This window comes from Sarcophilus harrisii, chromosome 6, assembly GCF_902635505.1.
Source record: "Sarcophilus harrisii chromosome 6, mSarHar1.11, whole genome shotgun sequence".
NCBI classification, from domain to species: Eukaryota; Metazoa; Chordata; class Mammalia; order Dasyuromorphia; family Dasyuridae; genus Sarcophilus; species Sarcophilus harrisii.
This window is the reverse complement of record NC_045431.1, coordinates 2,569,151-2,590,984: the sequence shown is the minus strand read 5'-3', so window position 1 is coordinate 2,590,984 and position 21,834 is coordinate 2,569,151. Positions and strand designations below refer to the sequence as shown.

The 21,834-nt window shown below is 46.7% G+C and overlaps 1 protein-coding gene across 2 annotated transcripts in view; it reads left to right on the top strand.

Moving 5' to 3' along the window:
• Window positions 1-11,176, top strand: part of SLC2A9 (solute carrier family 2 member 9) — a 172,063-nt gene extending 160,887 nt beyond the window's left edge. For both annotated transcript variants that reach the window (XM_031942313.1, XM_031942312.1), the window contains one exon: window positions 8,483-11,176. In XM_031942313.1, coding sequence (XP_031798173.1) covers window positions 8,483-8,734 — 252 coding nt within the window. In that variant the 3' untranslated portion in view covers window positions 8,735-11,176. The remainder of the gene's footprint in view (window positions 1-8,482) is intronic.
• The last annotated feature ends 10,658 nt before the right edge of the window (window positions 11,177-21,834 follow it).

The window sequence follows — 21,834 nt, the reverse complement described above, 5'->3', positions numbered from 1 at the left end:
CCTTTCCCTTGGGGAAAGACCCTCAGAAAAGCAGTTCTTGCAGAGTCTAGCAAGAAGGAATGCTGGGACCTGCCCTCAGGGAGCTGTCCAGGGCCATGGCAGTGCTCCTCTCCCACAGCCCAAGAGCCGGCTTAAAAGCTCCACGGAAGGGGCCCCTGAAGGCCTCCAGGACCACTATTAAGGGCCTTTGTTTGGCTGCTAAAGCCCCTCACATGCTTCCCACTTTTCTTGTCTAAGCCCTCTACGATCCGGCAAGGCTGGCATTCTGGCTACAGCTGGCACACCCCATTGCCCGGCTCCCTGCCTTTCCGCTTCACCTCTGCCTCCCCGGGTCCCACTTCGGCCTTTCCTTCTCCCCCCACCCCAGCCACCACCACTGGAGCCTCCCCCCGAGACAACGCTCCGTGTGCCCGCGTGTTTCACACAAGCATGGCCATGAGCGTGCCGTCCTCCCCCACAGAAGGGGAAGAGGGACCATTTTTCCTCTCCGCAGCTCCAGTCCTCAGTACAACTCCCAGGAAACAGCGAGCCCTCCGTAACTGCTTCTTGCCTTGCCCTGAAACCCAACGCTCCCCAGAGCGGCCTGTTCTGTGCTTCACTGACTGTTGGGAAACTGTCACCCTTTCCTTATGTCAGGAGGCTCCTGCCGGCCTCCCTTTGCCTCCCCCCACTACTCCTGGTTTTGCCCTCTGAGATTAAGCAGAGCAAATCCATTCCCTCTCATAGAGGAGTCTTCTCCAGGCTGACCATCCCCAGTCCCTACAGCCAATCCTCGTGTGGCGTGGCCTTCAGCCCATCCAGCATCCTCATCCTCTTGTGTCCTTCCTAAAATGGGTTGCCGAGAACCAGAACCGGTGCTCTCAGCATGGCGTGCCCGGGGGAAGGACCCCAGAACCGTGAGCCTTCCCGTCCTGGCCTCTGAAGGCCTCTTCCATGACCACCACGCCACAGTGGGAAGTCCTGACCAAGGCTGGGAAGGATGAGGCTGGAGCTGTTTTTGGAAGACGGGGACGGCGGCTGCATCTTGACATTTTGTAAAATGTTACACGCCAAAGCCAAATCCTAAGAAAATGAATGCATGTCTCATTAATTACCTTCTCAGAGACGGGGTTACCGTTGGAGAGTCAGCTCAGCCGGGACTATCTTTAGAAACGGGAAATGCTTTTTTAAAAAGAGATTGTCCCCTATGATTTAGCATCTCTAGTTAAGGTAAGCTGCGATCCCCCGAGGGGCTGCTTGTGGCGTGACCTTTTCCTGCTGCCTCCCCGCTCTGCAGAGATGGGAAGATGTCAGGTCTGCAGTTTCCATCATGGCCCTTCTGACAGGCTTATTAAGCCACCAGAGTCAGCGCCCAGCCTCCGGCCACGCTCCCGACCTTGCTGACATCAGGAATGTACCAGCGATTGAATGCCAGCATCAGGAATGATTTAACATTTAGACCGAGATGCTCCTCAAGCTAATTTCTCGTTCTGAGTGCAGTTTCTGGGGCTGGGGTGGGAAGCAGTTAACAGAATGGCACCGAGCCCTTTGCATCTCCCTCATCAGCTTCCCCTGGGTATCAAGGGGGGGTTATTTTGCTGTATCCCCCCCCCACGCTTCCGTGCTCCGGCAGGACAGAGACCACCTCAAAGTTAGGGCTTCTTCCAGTGCCCTCCAGACTGTCCAAGCGTGAGAAGTGTTGTTGGCAATGTAATGAAGCCTTTATTTCGTTCCTACTCCAAGCTAAGTCTTGGGCGAGGCGTTTAGGGGATTTCAATGACGGAAAGCAGTTTCATGGATAGTCCCTGCCCTCAAGGAGCTTACAGTCAGCGGAAGCACACATGGGAAAGAGAACAGTATGAGACAGAATTCACTCATTGATTTATTCAGCAAACACTGACTGAGCACCTACTATGTGCAGAGCTTTGTTTTAGGTGTTAGTGAACTACAGGCAAGTATAAAACTCAGTCCTTCTAGAGAAGTTTATAGTTTGGTCAAGGAGAGAAAACAAAATTAATATATCATCCTTTACGACACTGCATGTGGACAGGAGGGTTACAAAGGATTACAACTAAGAAGGAGTATTTAGGGGGAAATTATCCCTTTTGAGAGACGGCATCCCTCTGAGTCATTGAGGATGGCAACAAGGGGATGGTCAGAGGAGGCTTCATGGAGGTGTCCCCCATACTCAGCCTTGAAGGATGGCAACAGGAAGAAATAGGAGGGCAGCCAGCTCCAGGGAGAGCAAAGCTTCTCCGAATCTCTTTTCTCACCTATAACTGGAGATGTTAATCATTATACAACTCACCTCATAGGGTGAGGAAAAAACACTGTCAGTTGTGCTATAGAAATGTGGGTTTTGTGGTTATTGTGCAGTTATTTTTCAGTCTTGTCTGACCCTTTGTGACCCCATTTGGGGTTTTCTTGGCAAAAATAACTGGACTGGTTTGCAGTTTCCTTTTCCAGCTCATTTTACAGGTGAGGAAACTGAGGCAAACAGAATTGGGTAACTTGCACAGAGTCACACAGCTAGTAATAAATGTCTGAGGCTGGATTTGAACTTGGGGAGTGCACTATGGCACACTACCAGCATCAGGATAGTGATAGTTGTTCTTGTGCAAAGGACCCATCCAGCTGTGGAGGTCGGCGTCCTCATCAGAAGCAGGAGCCCAGAGCCGGAGCTACCAAGGAGGACATAATCATTTGGAAAGACAGCTTCCAAGAGCATAGGAACAAACTCTAAGCAAGTGCCTTCCTCAGGAAGCCTGCCTGAACGCTCCACCGGGCTTTGTCCCCCGTTCTTTGCCCCCAAACTGAAATCCCAGAGGAAGCCGACAATTTCCCGTTGGCCGGCTGCCCCTCCTGCGAACATCTGGTTAGCACGGGCACTTCTCCAGCTCAAGCTCGCATTCTCTTGGCTAGTTCAGAGCGCAGGACACACTTTGCTTGAATGGCAACCTTCTCCTTGGATTTAATAAAATATCAGGGGTGCGCCTTTTAAAACTACAAATGATTGGCTCAAGTCCCATCGAACAAAATGGAGATTCGATGCGGTTATTTGGATAATTTTGCCAAAAGAAACAAGATGAAGCCACCGAGCCGCTGGCGTTCCACCACTCTGATGGTTTCCATGAAGCTGCTTGCTTAGCTGAATTGTCTGGTAAGTTAGTTTGTCGCTACCCTGGGCACTTGCAGAATCACCAAACCTGGCCGAGTGTGCACGTGACCTTGGGGCGCAGGGGACGGAGGCAGGAAGGCTCCAAGTGCAATCCCTGCCCCTGAGATTTAATAATAACAATAGCTTACATTGATGTAGCTCCTTTACTAATATGACCTAGTTCAATTCTCACCACAACCCTGGGAAACAAGTGCCATTTTTATCTCCATTTTGCAGATGAGGAAACTGAGGCAAGCAGGGTGAAGAGACTTGCCCGGGGTCACACAGCTAGCAAGTGTCTGAGGCTACATTTGAATTGTCTTGCTGGCTTCAGACCGGCTACTCTGTCCACTGAGCCACCCAGCACCCTTCTTTTCTTTTTTTAAATTTATCTTCATAAACTAAAAACTGAAAATAGATATTTAGGTAAGAATCAAAAAGACAATGTCCCATGAAGTGTCCCCTGAGATATCCCACTAATAATAAACTTGAGGTAAAAGGATGTTCAAGGACTAGGACATGTTAATCATGGACAAGAGTCCTAAGCTATTTTTCTCTATGAGCCATGGGCTACGAAGGTGGTTGTGGGGCGGGGGCAGGGGGTCAACTGACATCATCATCTAGAGAAGGCTATGGGAGGCTAAGGGCCTCCATGTTAAAAAAGAAAAAAGAAAAAAAGAAAAAAGGATTAGATTTACGCTTGGGGCCAGAGGATAATGGGTGGACTTTGCAGAAAATGTCTGCTTGATAGAAGGAAAAAAGTTATGAGTGACAGGATTGCCCCAAAAGCAGAAGAGCCGGTTATCTCGAGACCGTGATCCCCATGTTAAGGGGCTTCATTTAGGATAACCATTAATTGGGAATATTGTCGAGAGGGTTTATGTGTATGGTCTGTGAGCACTTTCCTTCTGTGATTATTCCTATGGTCATTAGGTTTGCTCCCAAGAGCCCCGCTCTGTAATTATTTGGCGTCTGATTATATGAGAGGGATTGCTGGCTGGTAGGATTCTGACCTTGAGGCCAAGGAGACCTGACTCTCGGTATGAGATGGAAAAGGAGTGCAAACCTTTTGAGGATTCTTGCCAGTGGGGTCACTGAGAGCCACAAACAAGTGAAATGAGCAAGCGGCGATCATGTGAGTGCTCTCTGCCCAGCGGCCTCTGAGAAAAGCGATGGTGGGAGCCCGATTAGTTATCTTAGCCCCCCCAGACCCTGTGTCATCATCTGTAGAATGGGAATAACGAGCCTTCTGCTGCCTCCCTCTCAACGTGACTGTGATCATTAAATAAGGGGGTGGAAAGTATCCCATAAATCCCAAGTGTAAATTGCTGTTCCCCACGCCACGGACAGACACCGCCTGTATCTGGACGCCAAGCAGCCCTGGACCCCCACCGGGGGAGCTCCATTAACATCTCCTTGTTGTTGATCCCTCGGGCCCCAGCTGTCCGAGGAGATAGGCATCAGCCTGCTAGCGCTCTGTCTGAAGAGAACCGGCGTCCCCGGTCAGCTCCTCGGCATCTGCCCCGGGCTGTGTGAGGACCCAGACTGGATCCCGGGCTGATGGGAGAGCGATGGAGCGGATGTGTCAAGGCTCTGACCTCCAACTGGCGAGAGGAGGCTCGCAAGGACAGTCTGTCCCCAGCCAGGAGGGACAGCCAGCAACTACAGTGAGGGGCCCCGCGGAGCTTTCTGCTGCCAAGGCAGATCACTGACTTAAATGCTGGTCTTCCTGTAAGGCTGGTCCAGCCCCCGAGAGGAAATGAGGGTGAGGGATTGTGCGGAAATGCTTTCGCGCCCTTTGTCCAAGCTCCATAACCGCTTGCACATGTTCGGCTCCGATTTTCTCCAAACTGGTTCATCCAGAAGCTAGTAAAGGTGCCTGTTTCACCAAAAGAATCACAGGGGAAAGTCTTTGTGCATTTTAAAGTCACCAGAGCTTAGAAACTTTCAGCTGCCCCAGATAAGAAAGCTCTGGATTGTGCAGGTGTCAGCACGTGGCACAAGCAGATAGTAAGCCCCTACTGGGGCCGGACGTCGGGCTGAGAGTCAGGGGATGTGGGCGAGTTTGCACGATGACGAGTGAAGATGAGAAATGTCAGGGCAACTGGGGGCTTGAGTGCCATGACCTCTTGATGCTTCTCCATCCTTAAAGTAAGGAGGCCCAAACAGTCACTTCCACGGTCCTTTTCGGTTCTGAATCTGATCCAAAGTCTGTAAGGGAGCACAAAATCCTGGAGAGAAGATGAGGAAAAAAAGCCACTTTCAGAACTGTGGGGCTCTGTAGTGACTGTTCTGGGGCCAGAAAGTGACTTGGAAGTTTCTCGTCACTGTATTTCAAACTCATTTATCGTCACTAAATAAAACAAGAGGGACACTACTGATGATTTAATTGAGCCTCTTCATTCACAATAAAAGCCATGGCTTTTCCCAAGAAGGACCCTTTGCCAAAACTGAAGCCATATTTTAGCCCTGTTGGGAATTTCTATAGGATTTAAAAAGGAATCGTTTTTCCTGTGTCAGGGGGGAAATTCATGATCATTTCTAATAAGTCCCAGATATTTTCAGAGGAATGATGAGAGGGCCTCTGGTAGCATTTGTGTGGATTTGTAAAAGGATACTGGGAAAGGAGACTGCTTCCGTCAGCGAGGGGGCTAGTGCTCAGGGGTTTCCAAGACTGGCTGGGACATTTTCTGGCTCCTGCTTTGTCGGCTCCGCCTCAGACTCGTCACATGGAATCAATCCTAGAGGGTCTCAGAATGTTGTTCCTTCTCCTCCCACTCTCCACCAGACAGATCCATACCTAAAACCCTTTAGGGAAGTTGAGTTTTGCCTTTGCTGTGATTACCAACCCCAATTTAAGCAACAACCTTTGCATCGAGTCCGCTTGGAAGTTCTATCACATGCTGGGGGGCAGAGGAGGTACAAAGTTTGAGGTGGCCATGATCCCTGCCTTCCCTGAATGTCACAGGTACTAAAAGAACAGGGCAGCTGGGTGGCACAGTGAATAAAACAGCAAGAATCTTACCTTCTTTTGGGACCTAAAAAACTTCACGACCAAATGAAGAGAAGCAGAAATAGTAAATGCATCCTTCTTAGATCACAATGCAATAAAAATCCCATTCAATAATGGAAAGAGAGATTGAGAATTAATTGGAAATTAAATAATTGAATCCTTTAAAAAAGTGGGTTAAAGAACCAATCAGAAACAATTAATAATTTCATTAAAGAAAATGACAATAATGAGAAAACAACTAAATTGTATTGCTGAGAATAGCTAAGTCATTTGTCATTTCTTGTAGCACAGTAACATTCCACTAAACGTGGAACACCAATACATTGTCGGTGGAGTTGTGAACTGATCCAACCATTCTGGAGAGTAATTTGGAACTACATCCAAAGGGCTCTAAAGCTGGGTACACCCTTTGATCCAAAAGCACCGCTGCTAGGTCTGTACCCCAAAGACAATGAAAAAGGGAGAAAGGACCTGTTTGTACACAAACATTTATAGCGGCTCTTTGTTTCTGGTAACTAAGAAATTGAAGAGATCCCTTCCGTTGGGGAGCGGCTAAACAAGTTGTGATACATGATTGCAGTGGAAGGTGATTGGGCTGCAAGAAATGACAAGCAGGATGATTTCAGAAAAACCTGGAAAGATTTCTGATGCAGAGTGAAGTGAACAGGACAACGTTGTCCACAGTAACCCCACAGCATTATATAATGAAGAATTGGGAATGACTCAGCCCTGGGAGCGACTCAGCCACTGGGAATCACTTAGCCATTTCAGCAATGCAATGAGCTGAGACAATAGTAAGAACCTTACAATGAAACATCCTCTCTGCCTCTAGAGAAAGAACTCATATTGCTTGAATACAGATGGAAGTGCATTATTTTCTACCTTCTTCCCCCTCCTTTAGTGGCTTCTTCTTATGCCAAATGACTAATATTGGAAATGTTGTATATAGTTGCACATGTATAACCCAAGTCTGATTGCTTGCCATCTTAGGGAGGGGGAAGAAGAAGGAAGAAGGAATATAATTTAAAACTCAAAATTTTAAATAAAAAGAGACAGAGAGACAGAGATAGAGACAAAGACAAGAGACAGAGACAAAAGAGTCAGAGACAGAGATAGAGACAAAGACAAGAGACAGAGACAACAAGTCAGAGACAGAGAGACAGAGATAGAGACAAAGACAAGAGACAGAGACAAAAGAGTCAGAGACAGAGATAGAGACAAAGACAAGAGACAGAGACGAGTCAGAGACAGACAGAGATAGAGACAAAGACAAGAGACAGACAAAAGAGTCAGAGACAGAGATAGAGACAGAGACAGACTTAGACGAAAGCTTCCTCCAGCACTGAGTGACTTACTCATAGTCTCAAATCGAATATAAGTCAGAGGTGTGACTTGACCCCCAATATTTACCTAGGTCTATATTTCCCTAGGTAAAGTGCTTAAGGCATCATGTAAATGCTAGTTGTTGGTGGTGAGAGTTGGGTGGTTCAGTGCACAGAGTGCCAGGCCTGGAATCAGGAAAACCTGAGTTCAAATCCAGCCTCAGACACTCACTAGCTGTGTGACCTGGGCAGGTACTTTACCCTGTTTGCCTCAGTTTCTTCATCTGTAAAATGAGCTGGAGAAGGGAATAGCCAGCCAGCTCAGCATCTCTACCAGGAAAACCTGGAAGTGGATCCCAGGGGGCTGGTCACAAGTGAAAAGACTGAGCAGCAGTTGTGGTTGTTGATGGCGGTGGCAATGGAGACTGTATCTTTCCTGCCTTGTACAGGTGCGGACCTAAAGAGAAATTAGATAAGGTTTCTGCAGCTAAGGAAGGACTTTAGGGGCAGCAAGTGAAAATGGAATTAAAAACCCCAACTTTTATTACTCTCCCATAAAAGAGGGGCCTGGCTTCCATTACTCAGAGAGCATTGGTCACTAATTAGAGCTTGCCAGAAGTGGCCGGGCAAGGGCTGAGGCGGTGGGAGACTAGATCGGGGCTCATTTTTACTCCGTGACCCGCAGCATCCCGTTCCTAGGAGGTGCTCGGGAACTGCAGATCGTGGTCGCAAGGGTGCATCCAGGGCAGCTTCTGCTTGTCACATTCTGCCGTCAGGAACTGAGATAAGAAGCAGATGTCGTGGAAACTTCAGGTTTCTTCCCCACACCTTGTTTAGCCCGTAGGTGGTCAGCAGGAGAAGTGCTTCCGGAGCTGGGCAGAACCAGGCCGTGGTTCCGATCGATGTTGGTCCCGTTGCAGACCAGCCGACCTCCGCCCGCTCCGAAACCCCAAATGCCGATGATCTCTTGTGCTGTTTCTCAATGCGGCTTTCCTTTCTGTCTGCCTGCAGGAAGGGTTGAGGACCTACTGCTTCCTGGTCTTTGCTGCAATCTGCTTGCTGGGAGCCACCTACTTCTATTTTGTCCTTCCCGAGACCAAAAACAAGACTTACGCGGAAATCAGCCAAGCGTTCGCCAAAAGGAACAAGGAGAACCTGCCCGGGGAGAAGGCGGAGCAAGACAGACCCAACGGACTAGCCAGCAGCAAGTTGGAGCTGGAGTCTCCCACACTGGACAACGGTGTCCAGAACAAGATCGTTTAACTGGGATGGGCTCTGCAGGTCGTTGTCCTCCCGGAAGACTCGGGGGCCAAGCTTCTCTGCCCACGGAGATTTTCAGGCCTTCACTTGCAGGGAATGAGCAGCCATAACCTCTCCCATGGGATTGTGGCTGCTGATTCTTGACCTTCTGGGGTCCAGAAAGCGGACCCTGCTGCCCCGTGTCCCCTCCCTGTCCCGCCACCGCGGCCCATTCCTTCAGAGCATTTTCCCCTTCCCATGGGGCCACAGAGAGCGCTCCCTCGGAGCATTCTGGGCAAACTGCTTGGTCTCAAAGCAAAATTGAGGCAATGCACAAGATGAACATTAAAAATAACAAGTCAACTCCTGGGCACTTGGGTCCTGAAGGAAGTCCCTTTGACGGGCTGAGGATAAGCCGGGTCTTCAGGAGCATTCTCCCTCGGGCTAATTGGGGCCCGTGACCAGGCTGCTCCTGGGGATGAGCTGCTCGTGGGGGCTCCTCCAGGCACTTCAGAGCTGCTTGTCCAATGAGACATCTCTGCCAAGTGGCAAACTGGACTCTCAGGGAAGCGAGGGGCACCTCCCATCTTGGAGGAGAAATTAAATTGTGTGGATGGGAGCCCCAGGATTCCTCTAGCTGTCTCTCAGAAACACCAGGGCCCACCAGCAAAGGAGGTGTCGCCCCCATTCTCTGGGGGGACAGCAGACCCAGATCGGCTTGATTCTTAAATTGGCCCCTGCTTGGTCTCCTGGCCCAGCTCACCCAGCACCACCTTCCGAGCTCAGGGAATGAAGATTCACTTTCATTTCAACATTTGCCAAATTTCCGAGAAATTAATTTTGTTGGGGGTAAAGAATAATACAAAAACCCCGACTGTACCGATGCAGATATTTGCAATTGCCTCGGTGACTGTTTTAGAATAAAAGACCAGGAGCGGGGGCAGGAGTATGTATTTAAGCGGGGTTCCATCCACATGTAGTTCGATTTTTGTGTTGCCCCATGTTCTAGTGGGGTGGATCCCAAGCATCCATTTCTAAGGGGCTTCCAGAGACTCCAAGGAGAAGTTAATTCACACATGGTCATCCCTAAACACAGCCGTCTCTTCTTCGGCATCCCTGACAAACCATTGGCTCATTTTTGCCGACAAAACGGAGAGGCCGCTGCCGTGGTGAAATGGGGCAGCATCTGGACAGGGTTTCGCGGCGTGCCTGCAGGGTAAGTGCCTACTATGTGGGTGACCCATTCTCCCTTCCTCTTGGGAAGAATGTTGCAGCTAGCTGGGACAGTGAAGAGACGATTAGACCTGAAGCTGGAAAGACCCAAGTTCAAATGTGGCCTCAGCCACTTACTCGCTCTGCGACCCTGAGCAAGTTACTCAGCCAGTTTTCCTCAGTTTCCTCATCTGTAAAATGGGGATAACAACAGCACCTGCTTCCCGGGGTCCCTGGGAAGATCAGATGAGATGATTGTAAAGTGCTTAATACAATGCTGGCACATAGTAAGTGCCATATGGGTCGGCCATCGTGATTGTCTGGTCTAGGTGCTGAGTGGGTATTTCCTGTCTCGCCTCAGTTTCCCTCTTTTTATCCTACTTCTGTCCACTAAGACCAAGAAGGACAAGTCTAGCTGTGAGCTCCTCAGACATTTGACAAGAGCTCTCGTGCCCCCTCACCATAAAGCATGAAATGATCTGAATGAAAAAGGTAGAATCGAAGCAATCCACAAACCAAGCCAGCCTCCATAAATAATGAGTCCCCCCTTCTTCAAGGGGACCATCCCTCCCCTTCACCAGTCAGCCCCAAGCCGGAAGCTTCCCAAAGGCGGTGTCCAGAACCGCTCAGAGACCGAGCACAGAGGGGGAACTGTGGTTTTCGACCTCACGCTGCAGCTGCTGCTCTCTTAGATTGCACAGACTCTCCGGCTGGGCTGGCCTAGGGCCCTTTCCATTCTCAGTCACCTTAAGAAATGAACCTGGCCCTGACCTCAGTCCTGCACCAGATGTCCACGTGTTTGCGTGCTCCTGTAACAATTTGGGGCAAACCACTTCAGAGACTTCCCAGAAACTCATTTTTTGTTCCCCACTTCAGAAATCACCGGGCCCTCAAAACCTGCTGTGGGCACATATCCTTTGACTAGAATTAGACAAGGTTCCCAGAATTCCATTTTCAGGGGCAAAAAGAAAAATTGGGTCATTTAATTTTTCTTCCAACCGTCCACGGGTAAATTATACCCTGCTTTGCTTTGCCACCACTTTATCTGAACTGGAGTCCTGAGTAATTAATTTGCTAATTGTTCTTTGTAAACTGTTCTGATGATAGACTTGCCTTTCTCTCATGTACAAACACGTTGCACTTGATGACCATTATTCTATTTGACTCGTCAAACTGAACCTTGTTTCCTGGTATACAAAGAAATGGATGTAAGCAGAGAAATGGAACCAAATAAAGTGATGAATATTAAACTGAGTTTTTGAAAGTTGTCTTTCATTTGATAGCTGGCTAATGGGGACATGATGTAAATATGCTGACATCCAAGCGATATGGAACCAGATGCCCGCATCTTGAACAAAAGCCTATACTCCAAAAGACAGACACAGACATAGACACAGACACAGAGAGAGAGAAGAGAAAGACAAAGAGACAAAGAAAGAAACAGAGACAGAGAAAGAAAGAGAGACAGAGACAGAGAGGAGAGAGACAAAGAAACAGATGGAGATAGAGAGAGAGGGAAGAGAGACAGAAACAGACAAATAGAGAGAAAGAGAAGGAAATTCAACAAGGCTGCAAATCTGTAAACTCCTTAAAGTCAGAAATTGTCATGTGAAAGAGAAATTAAATGTATTTGTTTGACCCAAAGGGCGGGATCAATGATCAGAAGCTGCAAAGAGGCAACCTTTTGATGCAGGGGAAAACTGCCTAATGAGAACAGTCCACAAATACTACATCCACAAGAAGCATTGCTTACCCCTCCTGAGATGTCTTCAAGCAGAGCCTGGAAGAACACCTCTTGGGTATTTTCTAGGAGAGATTCCTTTTAAGTTTTAGGTTAGACTAGGTGGTCCCTAGGGTCCATTTTAAATCTAAACTGTAATTCCTTAGTGGTCTTATTTATCTTTATTTTCCCTAAAGGGTCTTGGAAGGAGTTCAGTAAATGTGGTGAGTGACTCAACGAGTGATTGAACAAGTAAACAAAAGCAATAAGAAATGAAAGTGGATTTGAATTTTGGTGAAAATTTTAAGTTTCATTGTAGAATCAGGCACAGCCAGTGAAGCACTGATACCTGTCATCAAATTTTAGTCTCAGTTAAGCCAAGCCATGATTATGCTTCACATAACGCTAAACCCCAGTTATTAATCTTCTAATTCTTCTTCTTGGCTCCAGACAATTGATTTTCTAATTGTGCTCATAATCATCTCCATTCCTAAATAATGACACTGTGCCCTTACTAATTAAAACCTTAATTTAGTTTGATATTTGGTATGATCCAGTCCATAAAGTTTGATATTAAGTGTGATCCAGTCCATAAAGTTCAATTTTTGGTGTGATCCAGTCCACAAATTTCAATATTAAGTTGATGTAGTCCATAAAGTTCAATATTTGGTGTGATCTGCTCTATGGAGTTCGATATTTGGTATGATCTGGTCTGTGTTCGATTTTAGGTGTGATCCAATCTATGAAGTTTGATATTAGGTGTGATCCAGTCCATAAAGTTTGATATTTGGTGAGATTTGGTGCATAAAGTTCAATATTCAGTGTGATCTGTTCTATGTTCGATGTTCAATATGATCTAGTCCATAAAGCTCGATATTTGGTGTGATCCGGTCTATGTTCAGTATTTGGTGTGATCTGGTCTATGTTCGATATTCGGTGTGATCCCATCCATAAAGCTCAATATTCGGTGTGATCCAATTGCTAGAGGACACAGTAACTCACCTGCTCTCTAAGCTTATTTCTCAGACTGAGCCTGTCCAGTGGCAGACAAGGAGACCAGGTGATAATCTCATTATCTAATTTACTCCTGTAACCGTAAAGAAGATGCAAAGCATCGAATCCTCCTCAGGGAGCATTCAGAGCCCTAAGAAGGCCAATGGGTTCAGGCCCGGCCCTGCTGCCTTTTGGGTCATGTTTCTATGACTTCTGTCCGCAAGAATTAAAGCCGCCTGGACTTTTTTAAATGATCCGAGATAGACACGGTATCGGCTGGCAACATCCCACTGTGCGGTCGTGTTGGTGCCGGGCCAGCCTGAAGAATTCCTTCCGGAGTGCTTGCCCGAGCCGAATGTGGTTCCCCGAATTCTCGTTTTTCCCTGTGGATGTCAACTGGTAAGAGCTAAAACATGGACTTCAACAATCTTGGTCAGAGGCGGCCACTTCAGCCCCCTTGCATAGGATCATCTGGCCCTGGCTTAAAGAAGAGCATTGATGGAGAGCTTCTCCCTTCCGAGTCAGCAGATTTCATCATTGCCGGGCTCCAGCTGGTCGAATGGGCGATGTGTCTATCTCTATTATATAGTAGCAGCAGCAGCAGTAACGGTGGGCGGAGGAGTAATGGGAGGATTAGTAGCAATGTTAGAGGTAGTAATGGTGGTGGTAACAGGAGTAGTTAAAATATTTTTGTGTATTACTCTCATTTGAGTCTCCTGCAACCCTATGAGGTATAATTATTATCCCAGTTTTACAGGTAAGGAAATTGAGGTTGAGGGAGGTCAGGGGGCTTTCCCAGGGCTGCACAGCTAATGAGTTTTTGAGGCAGGATTTAAATTCACACCTTCCTGATTCCAAGCCCAGTTGTCTATGCTCAGTGGTTATTTATTTGCTCAGGACATATGCTCTGGGAGAAGATGAAGACTTAAGAGTATAGCATAGTCTTCTTGTTGAAATAATTTCTTGCCGTGCAACTCCGAGACAAAGGCTTTCATTTTGAAGTAGTTGCCCCTAATTTCTCTGATGCTTTTTGAATATTTCCAAAAACCGGCAGACTCCCAACCCCAGTGCCCTCGGGTTAGTTATTGCAGTGCTTAACACAGTGTCTGGCACATGGTAGATGCTTAATTATTGAATTGAATTAATTTGGCGCTGATAGATGAGGGTATTTTCTTTTCATTTTCCCCCACTTTCTAGTCTTACCATAAGCAAGCATTCACAGAAGTAAAAGCATCGTTTGTTTGGAAAGACAACCTTTTCCAACCTGCAGGAAGATCAAGCTTCCTTTTAAGTCCTTCCCTTCAGAAATGTGGAAATCAGAGTTCCTCCTTAAACAAACCCCAGGCCCAAAGGAGCTGGAATGAAGAGAATCATTCTTTCTAAGCTGTACTTAAAAATTGGGCCCTGAGGGGGTCAAAGTAAAGCGCCCCACTCACCCACAGCGTACTGAAGGGAAAAAAAGCAGAGAGAGGTCCAGGTAAACTCTATGTGTCAACATAGACTAATCAGAATTAGATATATAAAAAGCAAATGAGCCAGGGGAGGGGTGGACCACGGACCTTACAGAGGGCCAAACCTGAGCTGACCCAGCAATGAAGAAAGACATGGATACAAAACCCAAAGACAGGAGGTGAAATATGGTGCATGGAGAGCAGCAAGCTGGCCATTTTCTCTGGAATATAAAGTGGATTTGGGGAAATCATAGGTGATAAGTCTGGAAAAATGGGTTGGAGCCAGATGGTAAAGTGTTTTAACTACCAAAGTAGTTTGTGTTTTAGCCTAGAAGCAACAGGGAATCTCCGAAGCATTTCTTAAGCAGGGGAATGACAAGATCACATCTGGGCTTTAGGAATATCAGCTTGGTCAATATCAGGACGATCAACCGGAGAGGGCAGAGGTACGATGCAGAGAGACCAATTAGGAGGCTATTGCAGGAGTCCAGATGAGGTGCTATGAGAGTTTAACTCTCTGTGAGTGGAGAGAAGGGTGGACTTGGGAAAGGAGGAGGGAAGTTGTAATTAGATTAGAGATGGTATTAAGCTTCCATTATATGATCGGCCTTGGCAAGGAAAGGGCCACCTCCTCCCAGAGGAGAGAAAAAAGACGAGGGGCTGATGGCTGATACTCAGTGGATTTTAGGTGTGGGAAGAAGAGAGCATCCATAACGGTGACCTCAATTTTTTTCGGCAAAGAATGAGGCAAGGTCACCTCCTAAAAGGAAAAAGGGGAGACATGGATGGTGTAGATGGTTAAAAAAAGAAGTGAAAACTTCGGAAATGCTCTGATAAGCAATCACAGGAGAGCAAAAGAGCTGCCATTTGGCAGTAAAGCCCAAAGAGCCATTGGACAATGGAAATCTGTGGCGTGATTTCCTTCCCCGGCATGGATCTGATCTGAACAGAAGCTAAGGTGACTAGTGAAGAGTAAGGCCCTTGGGACCTTCCTTCACTTCCCTGAATTTCATTTCCCTCCTCTGTAAAATGGAGGCATCCATACTAGAGATGACCCAGCAGAGCAGAACAGTGGATTTGAGATCGGCGAACCTGAGTTGGAATCTGTTATGATTTCATATAAAAGAAAGCGAGCTTTTGCTTACATGAACTGATGCACAGGGAAGTGAGCAGAACCAGAAGGTTGTACCCAGCAGCAGCAAGATTATGTGATGATCCACTACGATACACTTGATCCAAGACATTTCCAATAGACTTGGGATGGAAAATGCCGGCCACATTCAGAGAGAATACGGGGCTGAAGGCAGACTGGAGCATATCATTTTTGCCTTTGGAAAAATGTGTTTGTTTTTTCCTTCTCACGCTTTTTCTCTTTTGTTCTGATTTTTCTTTCACAACATGACTAATATGGAAATGTTCATTATAAACAATGGAAAGAAGAGAGAAATCTTGGAATAAATGCACCAAAACCTTCGAGACAGTGTTTTCTTGGAATCTCGAAAGTTCTATCAAGAGGATTTGAATATGAAAAGAAGAGAAAGAAATAACTATCCATATCGATTTTTCCAAACTGATTTTGAGATAGAACAGCAAGTATAACAGAAAAAAGAATTCGTTAACTAGCACTGATTAAGCGCCTACTGTGTATCAGATCCTGCAGCCTTGACTCCTCAGGACTTCTACTCGACTGTAGTAAAGTGCTGGTGGACGTGGCCATAAGCTAAGTACCGTCAGAGTTTCATCCTGATAAATCAAGATAACACAGCACACATCCCTGGATGACTGTGTGCAGGAAGAATGGGGGGAAATCTCACAACTGCATCCTACTCCCTTCCAGGAAACCAAAGCTGTGAGTTTCATTTGCACATTACCCCCCCCCCTTTTTTTGACATCTAGGATACTCACACCTTCTTATTTATATTTAGAAAGATGAAGAAAAATATCCTCGGGCTATCTGAATTCCTAGAGAAAAGCTCCAGTATAGAATCGCATTTCACACTCAGAGCATGTGTTGTTTTTGTCATTTCATTGAAAGCTGCTATTTATTTACTACTTGCTTGGTACTGGCAAGTCAGTTTGCTGCTCCTGCCTTGGATTTCTTCATCTTTTAAATGAGGTCATTGGACTAGATTGTCTCAATAACATGTTAGATTTTAAACGGGATCATAGATATCACCTATCTAGCTTTCTCATCCTCCTCTCAAATAAGGAGCCTGAGGCTTTGCAAAGGAAAGCCTTCTAACCCAGTTATTTACTGGCAGAGCTATCCTAAAATCGGAGGATCTCAGAGGTGGAGGATCCCAGAGATCCTCCTGTTTAAATCACACTTGAATGAACACAAAATGTTCAATATATGATCATCTGGGCATGGGTGTTTTTTTCCTGAAGACAGCTAATGAGGAAGTATCTTTTGCCTCCTAAGAAAACTCATTCTACTGGAGAGAGCCTCCAAATTGGTCTCAGCGCAACTCTCACCCTTTGCTCCTGCTCTGATTTCTGGCACAAGCGGACAGTGAAACCACACTGCCATGCAATCAGCCATGATTACCTGATGGCAACAACTCATATCAATGGCACCCCTGCCCTTGCCCCTATTCCCCCTCCCCCCATTCCCCTTCTCGCTGACCTTCCTCCAATATGGCACTGAGCCTTTTCATCTTGTTTGCCCAAGGCTTGGAACATCGTGGGGAGGATGGCTCCCAGGTCTCCAGTTTGAGGCAGTTGACATTTGGGAGTTTTTATGATGACATCGATACGAGAACATGTTTCTCTAAGTACGGTACGTATTCATCACAAAGGAAATTTTCAATGTGTACTTGTTAAAGTCTAGAGATACTTTTAAATGCGTACGTTGCTTTTTTCTGTATTTATTTTTTAAGGTTTGGATGTAATAGAACACTAGAAAGAAAGGTCTTGTAAACAGAGTAAGGCTCTCAGAGAGCAGCTGCATGGGATTCTGGGACGTGTGGTCCAATATGTAAGCCTTCTAGTTGTGAGGGCAGAAAGATCCAGAGGGATTGACATGGGCGGCCACAAATTCATGCTTTAATTTGGGATTGCAGACTGAAGTCGAGAGACGTTCCAACAAGCATTTCAAATGGAAGTTAAGCCTGGGGTGGGAGCCTCAGCCTATTTAAGCCCCCAGAGGGTCCCTGGATTTGGGATCTCTGGAAGATCTCTGGCTCTCAGGATCAAAATCCTCCTCTGGCACTCAGAAGCAAGTAGTGAGAGGTTGGGATTTGGAGCCAGGAAGTTCCTGCCCAGAGGAGGGTCAGAACTTTAGTCTGAACCAGTCAAAATGAAGAACTCTACATCTGAGTTGTGGAACTGAAAAGGCCAGAAGGAGAGAAAGCCTCCGAGGCAGGAGGGCCCGGGGAGGAATCCCAAGGTCCCTAAAAGGAGTAGCGAGGGGCCAGCTTTGCCCTGTGATCATTCGGTTCAGGAAGATACCAGGGGGTCAGAGTAGCCAGAATGATCTCAGGCAGTCTCTCCTGACTTTTGTGACCACGGCCATTTACGCTCCCTCCTGGGTAGCCAGTGCCAGCTTGTCCTCCCTGGGAAGTCCCTTCAGCCGGAAACCTCACCCTGCCACTTTCTCAGCCGCACTAATGGCGGCTGTTGAACCAGTGGTTAGAACTATCTGCTGAAAGCCGGCTTGTCCCATATTTGCCTTTAAGTATGGCTCCCCTTCCCCAAAGGCCATCTCAGAGCAAACCCTTATAAAAGGCCAGTGGAAAAAGCCAGCGCAGGCCCAGCAGGACCCTGACCCATCGTGCCTCTGGCGTTGCTTCACTGGCTTATTTCTTGCTCATAAAAATTCAAACACTCCTTTTCCATGGCCTCTGCAATGAAAGGCAGGGCCCCTCACAGGCGCCGGCTCCCTTTGGAGCCACTCGTTTGTCTAGGTGATATCTTGGCGTTTCACTGTGACTCGGAGCAGGCTCGTTCGTCCCCTGAGCCCTCGTCCACTCCTTCCCATGGAGAGCACAGACCCGACTTCACTCTCCGCCTCTGAGATGGCTTGTTTTCAGCGCCCATTTGCCTGGAAGGTGAGATTGCCAAATTTCTGCCGAGTGACCCATGTGACTTCATCTCAGACAAAACCCTTTTTTTGGCTCAACACCTAAAGGTTCCATCATCTGCCCAGAATTCACTTCGGGCGACATGGATTGCTGAATAAAGCAGCTTCTGAAAGGTTGCATTACGTTGCTCTAGGATCTCCATTTGGACCAAACAGTGTATTGCAAATATAAAACAATAAGCAATACAATAACTTCCAAAGGAGACGCTGTAAATTATGACATTACATAGAGTTGTTGTATAAGTTCTCTGTGACACATTAGGAATGAAATATTAATAAGCTGTAGTAGGTACAAGGGAAGGCGATCAGAATGGTGAAGAACCAAAACCATGTCCCATGAAGAAAATCTGAACCGTACTTAGAAAGGCCAATCTGGGAAGGTATAGGGGAGAGAGTAAGAAATAAGTCAGCCATTTTTAAATAGCTCAAAGGTCTTTTTTTTTTTATTGTTGCTCAATCATTTCAGTCACGTCCAGCTCTTCATGGCTCCATTTGAGATTTTCTTGGCAAAGATACTGGAATACTTTGCCATCTCCTTCTCCAGCTTATTTTACAGGTGAGGAAACTGAGGCAAGCAGGATTAAGTGACTGATCCAGGGTCACAGAGCCAGTGAGCATCTGAGGCCGGCTTTGAACGAAGGAAGATGAGCCTTCCTGACTCTGGGCCCAGTGTTCTGTGCACTATGGCATCCCCTTGCCGACCCATCTATGATTTAGAAGAATTATCTGTCTCAGAGGGCAAAACTAGAATTGAGAGTGGAAACCACAGGGAGGTAGAGGAGGGAGAAGTGGACACTTTCAGCCAAAAATTGTCCCGGAGACAGCACAAAGAATACGAAAGGAATGTTACTGGGCAAAGAAGGTGGAGAGAACAAGAGACGTGAAGGGCAATCCCAAAGGCTCCAGGGATGCACCCGGCACCAAAGGAGCCGCCGGGAGTGGTAGGAACAGCCTGCAGAGCCAGGGTGCCAGCCCACTTGTCTCTGTGGCCCTAACTGCCCTTGCCACAAATGAAGAGAACAAGAGGATCTGAGATCTGCAAAATGAAGGGATCCTTGTCAGCTCCTGGTCAATGAACTGAAGAAAGTCTTTGAGCATTCTGGACGAACCCACTGCAAAGAGGTCACAGGAGGACATGGCCAAGTGTGATAAGGGAACGAGTGGATTACCAAAGGACTGGGGTCCCAGCAGCTTTGAAGTATCAGTAACAGTTAATTAGATTGGCTCACAGCAGCGGGGTCTGCCTAGGATGCTTCACTTCCCCTCCCTGAAGCTGTCCAAGTACGGAGGACTGGCCCCCCAGCAGCCATGTCCTGGGGGATTACATAATCTAGGGCGTCCTCCCAACTCTGAGAGACTATAATTCTTGCTGTGACATCTAAGGAAACATCCACCTTTTTATCATGACCAGCATTTTGTCCCCCTCAGAGGCTATTTAAATGATCAAAAGGACAAAAGGAAAATGATTGCTTCTACAGGAATAGATAGATTCCAGGGTGGAAAGAGCAACATTGAGAAGGGACGTGACAAAGATCTATTAAAAGGGGGGGAGGGGATAGAGATGACTGGAAAAGATCCATAAAATTGATTAGATTATTTCAATTACATAAAATTGAAAAATGTGCTCAAGCAGAATCAGAATGATTAATATAGAATTGGAACAGTTAACCCCAGGAGGCAAGGAATAGATAGACTGAACACAGACTCCTTGCTCGGAGTATCTGGCTGTGGCCTAAGCTTCCATATATATTAATTACACCATATAATCTGCATGCTACTAGACTCACCTCCTTCCTGTCCATTACACCACAGTATCTCCTGCTTCTGCCCCCAGACCTAGAATGTCCTCCTTCCCTGCTCTCCCTCTTTTCTAATCTCCGATTCCTTTGGAAGCTCAGTCAAGCTCCAACTCCTCCACGAGAGCTCCCTTTCTCCCCAGCTGCTGGTGGCTCCTAAATTTGTATTTACCTCATGTGATGGAGCGAATAAAGAGCTGGTCTTGTCAGGATGATCCGAGCTCAGGTTCCGTCTCTATTTCTAGTTCTGTGACCCTAATCAATTATTCAACCTCTCGATGACTCAAGCAATCTCCTAAGACTATAAATTTCAGAACAAGCATCAAGGGCGCTGATAGAGGAAATTTTCCCGGTGAAAGTTCCATATGGTAATAAGATGACAGGTTCCGTCTCGCTTACTTGAGATGTATTTTGTACTTCTGTGACTCAGGAACGGGCTGGGTGTGACGCCTGCTTTCTGTCTTCCCTGGCATCTCGGTCACTGTCGCCACACAATTCTTTGTTACTTTCATTAAGTCCATGGGACGTAAAGGACCACAGAATATGGCAGCTCGGTGGCTCAGTGGGTGGAGCCCTCAAGCAGGAGGATCTAAATTCAAATCCAGATCATTGTGGGCTGTCACTTACCCCTATTTGCCTCAATCCACTGGAGAAGGAAATGGCAAATCCCTCTGGTGTCTGTCAAGAAAACCCCATGGTCCACGGGGGCAAAAAGAGTTGGACCCGACATCTGAATAACAACAATATTATTACAATGTATAACTTTCCATCAGACGGGATACTGTGAAGATACCGGGCCAGAGCCTTTCAGGTGCACATTCAAAAGACTCTACTTTCCTGCCATCAGGAGCCACACACACACACACACACACACACACACACACACACACAGAGAGAGAGAGAGAGAGAGAGAGAGAGAGAGAGAGAGAGAGAGAGAGAGAGAGAGTTTGGTGAATTTAAAAAACAAACAGAAAGAAACAAAAATAGAAGCTGGTGTGGTTCAGAGCCCATCTAGGGTTTGATGTGATATAAGCTTCCAAAATAATTAAAAATAGAAAAATTGCTAGGTCATTGAACCCTCAGCCAGATTCTCACATTTTCTATTCTCAGGCCTTGCCCCCAAATAATACAGAATAATCAGTGTACTATGGCCACATCATCTATTACACAAAAATTCTCCATCTCCCATGGGCCCTCCCAGATCTCTAGGGCTTGGAATGATTAGGTCAGAGGTTTCCAAGCTTTTCATTCCCTGATCTTGGCTTTCAATAAACTCCTATTTAACATGAAATACTTATTGTAACATTCATATAAACATATTAAAAAGATTATTTTTGCAGAAGGAAACATTGACCCCTGTCAAGCTTCTTGTACCCCCTGGAGGCAAATTGTCCCAAGGGTGGGAAGCCCTAAATTAAGGAAAGGAATTATGAGTGTGGATGTGTGTGGACCTAAAGGGAGAAGGAGAGTAGAAGGATGAAGGGGGCCCTTGTTTCAGAAGACTTCAATCAAGTAGACAGCAAAGGAAATTTGATACTATGAAAAGGAACTTCCCTCCAGCCCTTTTACCAGTGAATGAGGTTTTCATTAGGTACTAGACTCCTATTCTAGATCCTGATTTGTCATCTTGTGTCTCTGCTACAGGTCTTGGGTTCCAGACTCCCCCACACTCTTCTTGGTCTGGGAGGGTAGCAGCAGCTACATTATCATTTAACATTGCACTGCCCACCCATCAGCCAACCTGGCAAGCCAAGTACCTTGGTCTTTCTGTAGGGTCTCTCCAGGCTGTACCTCAAGTATTTCAAATAGAAAATCTCTCAAGGGCAAAGGTAAAGGAAAATTCACATATTGGCACTTATACACCGGATTAT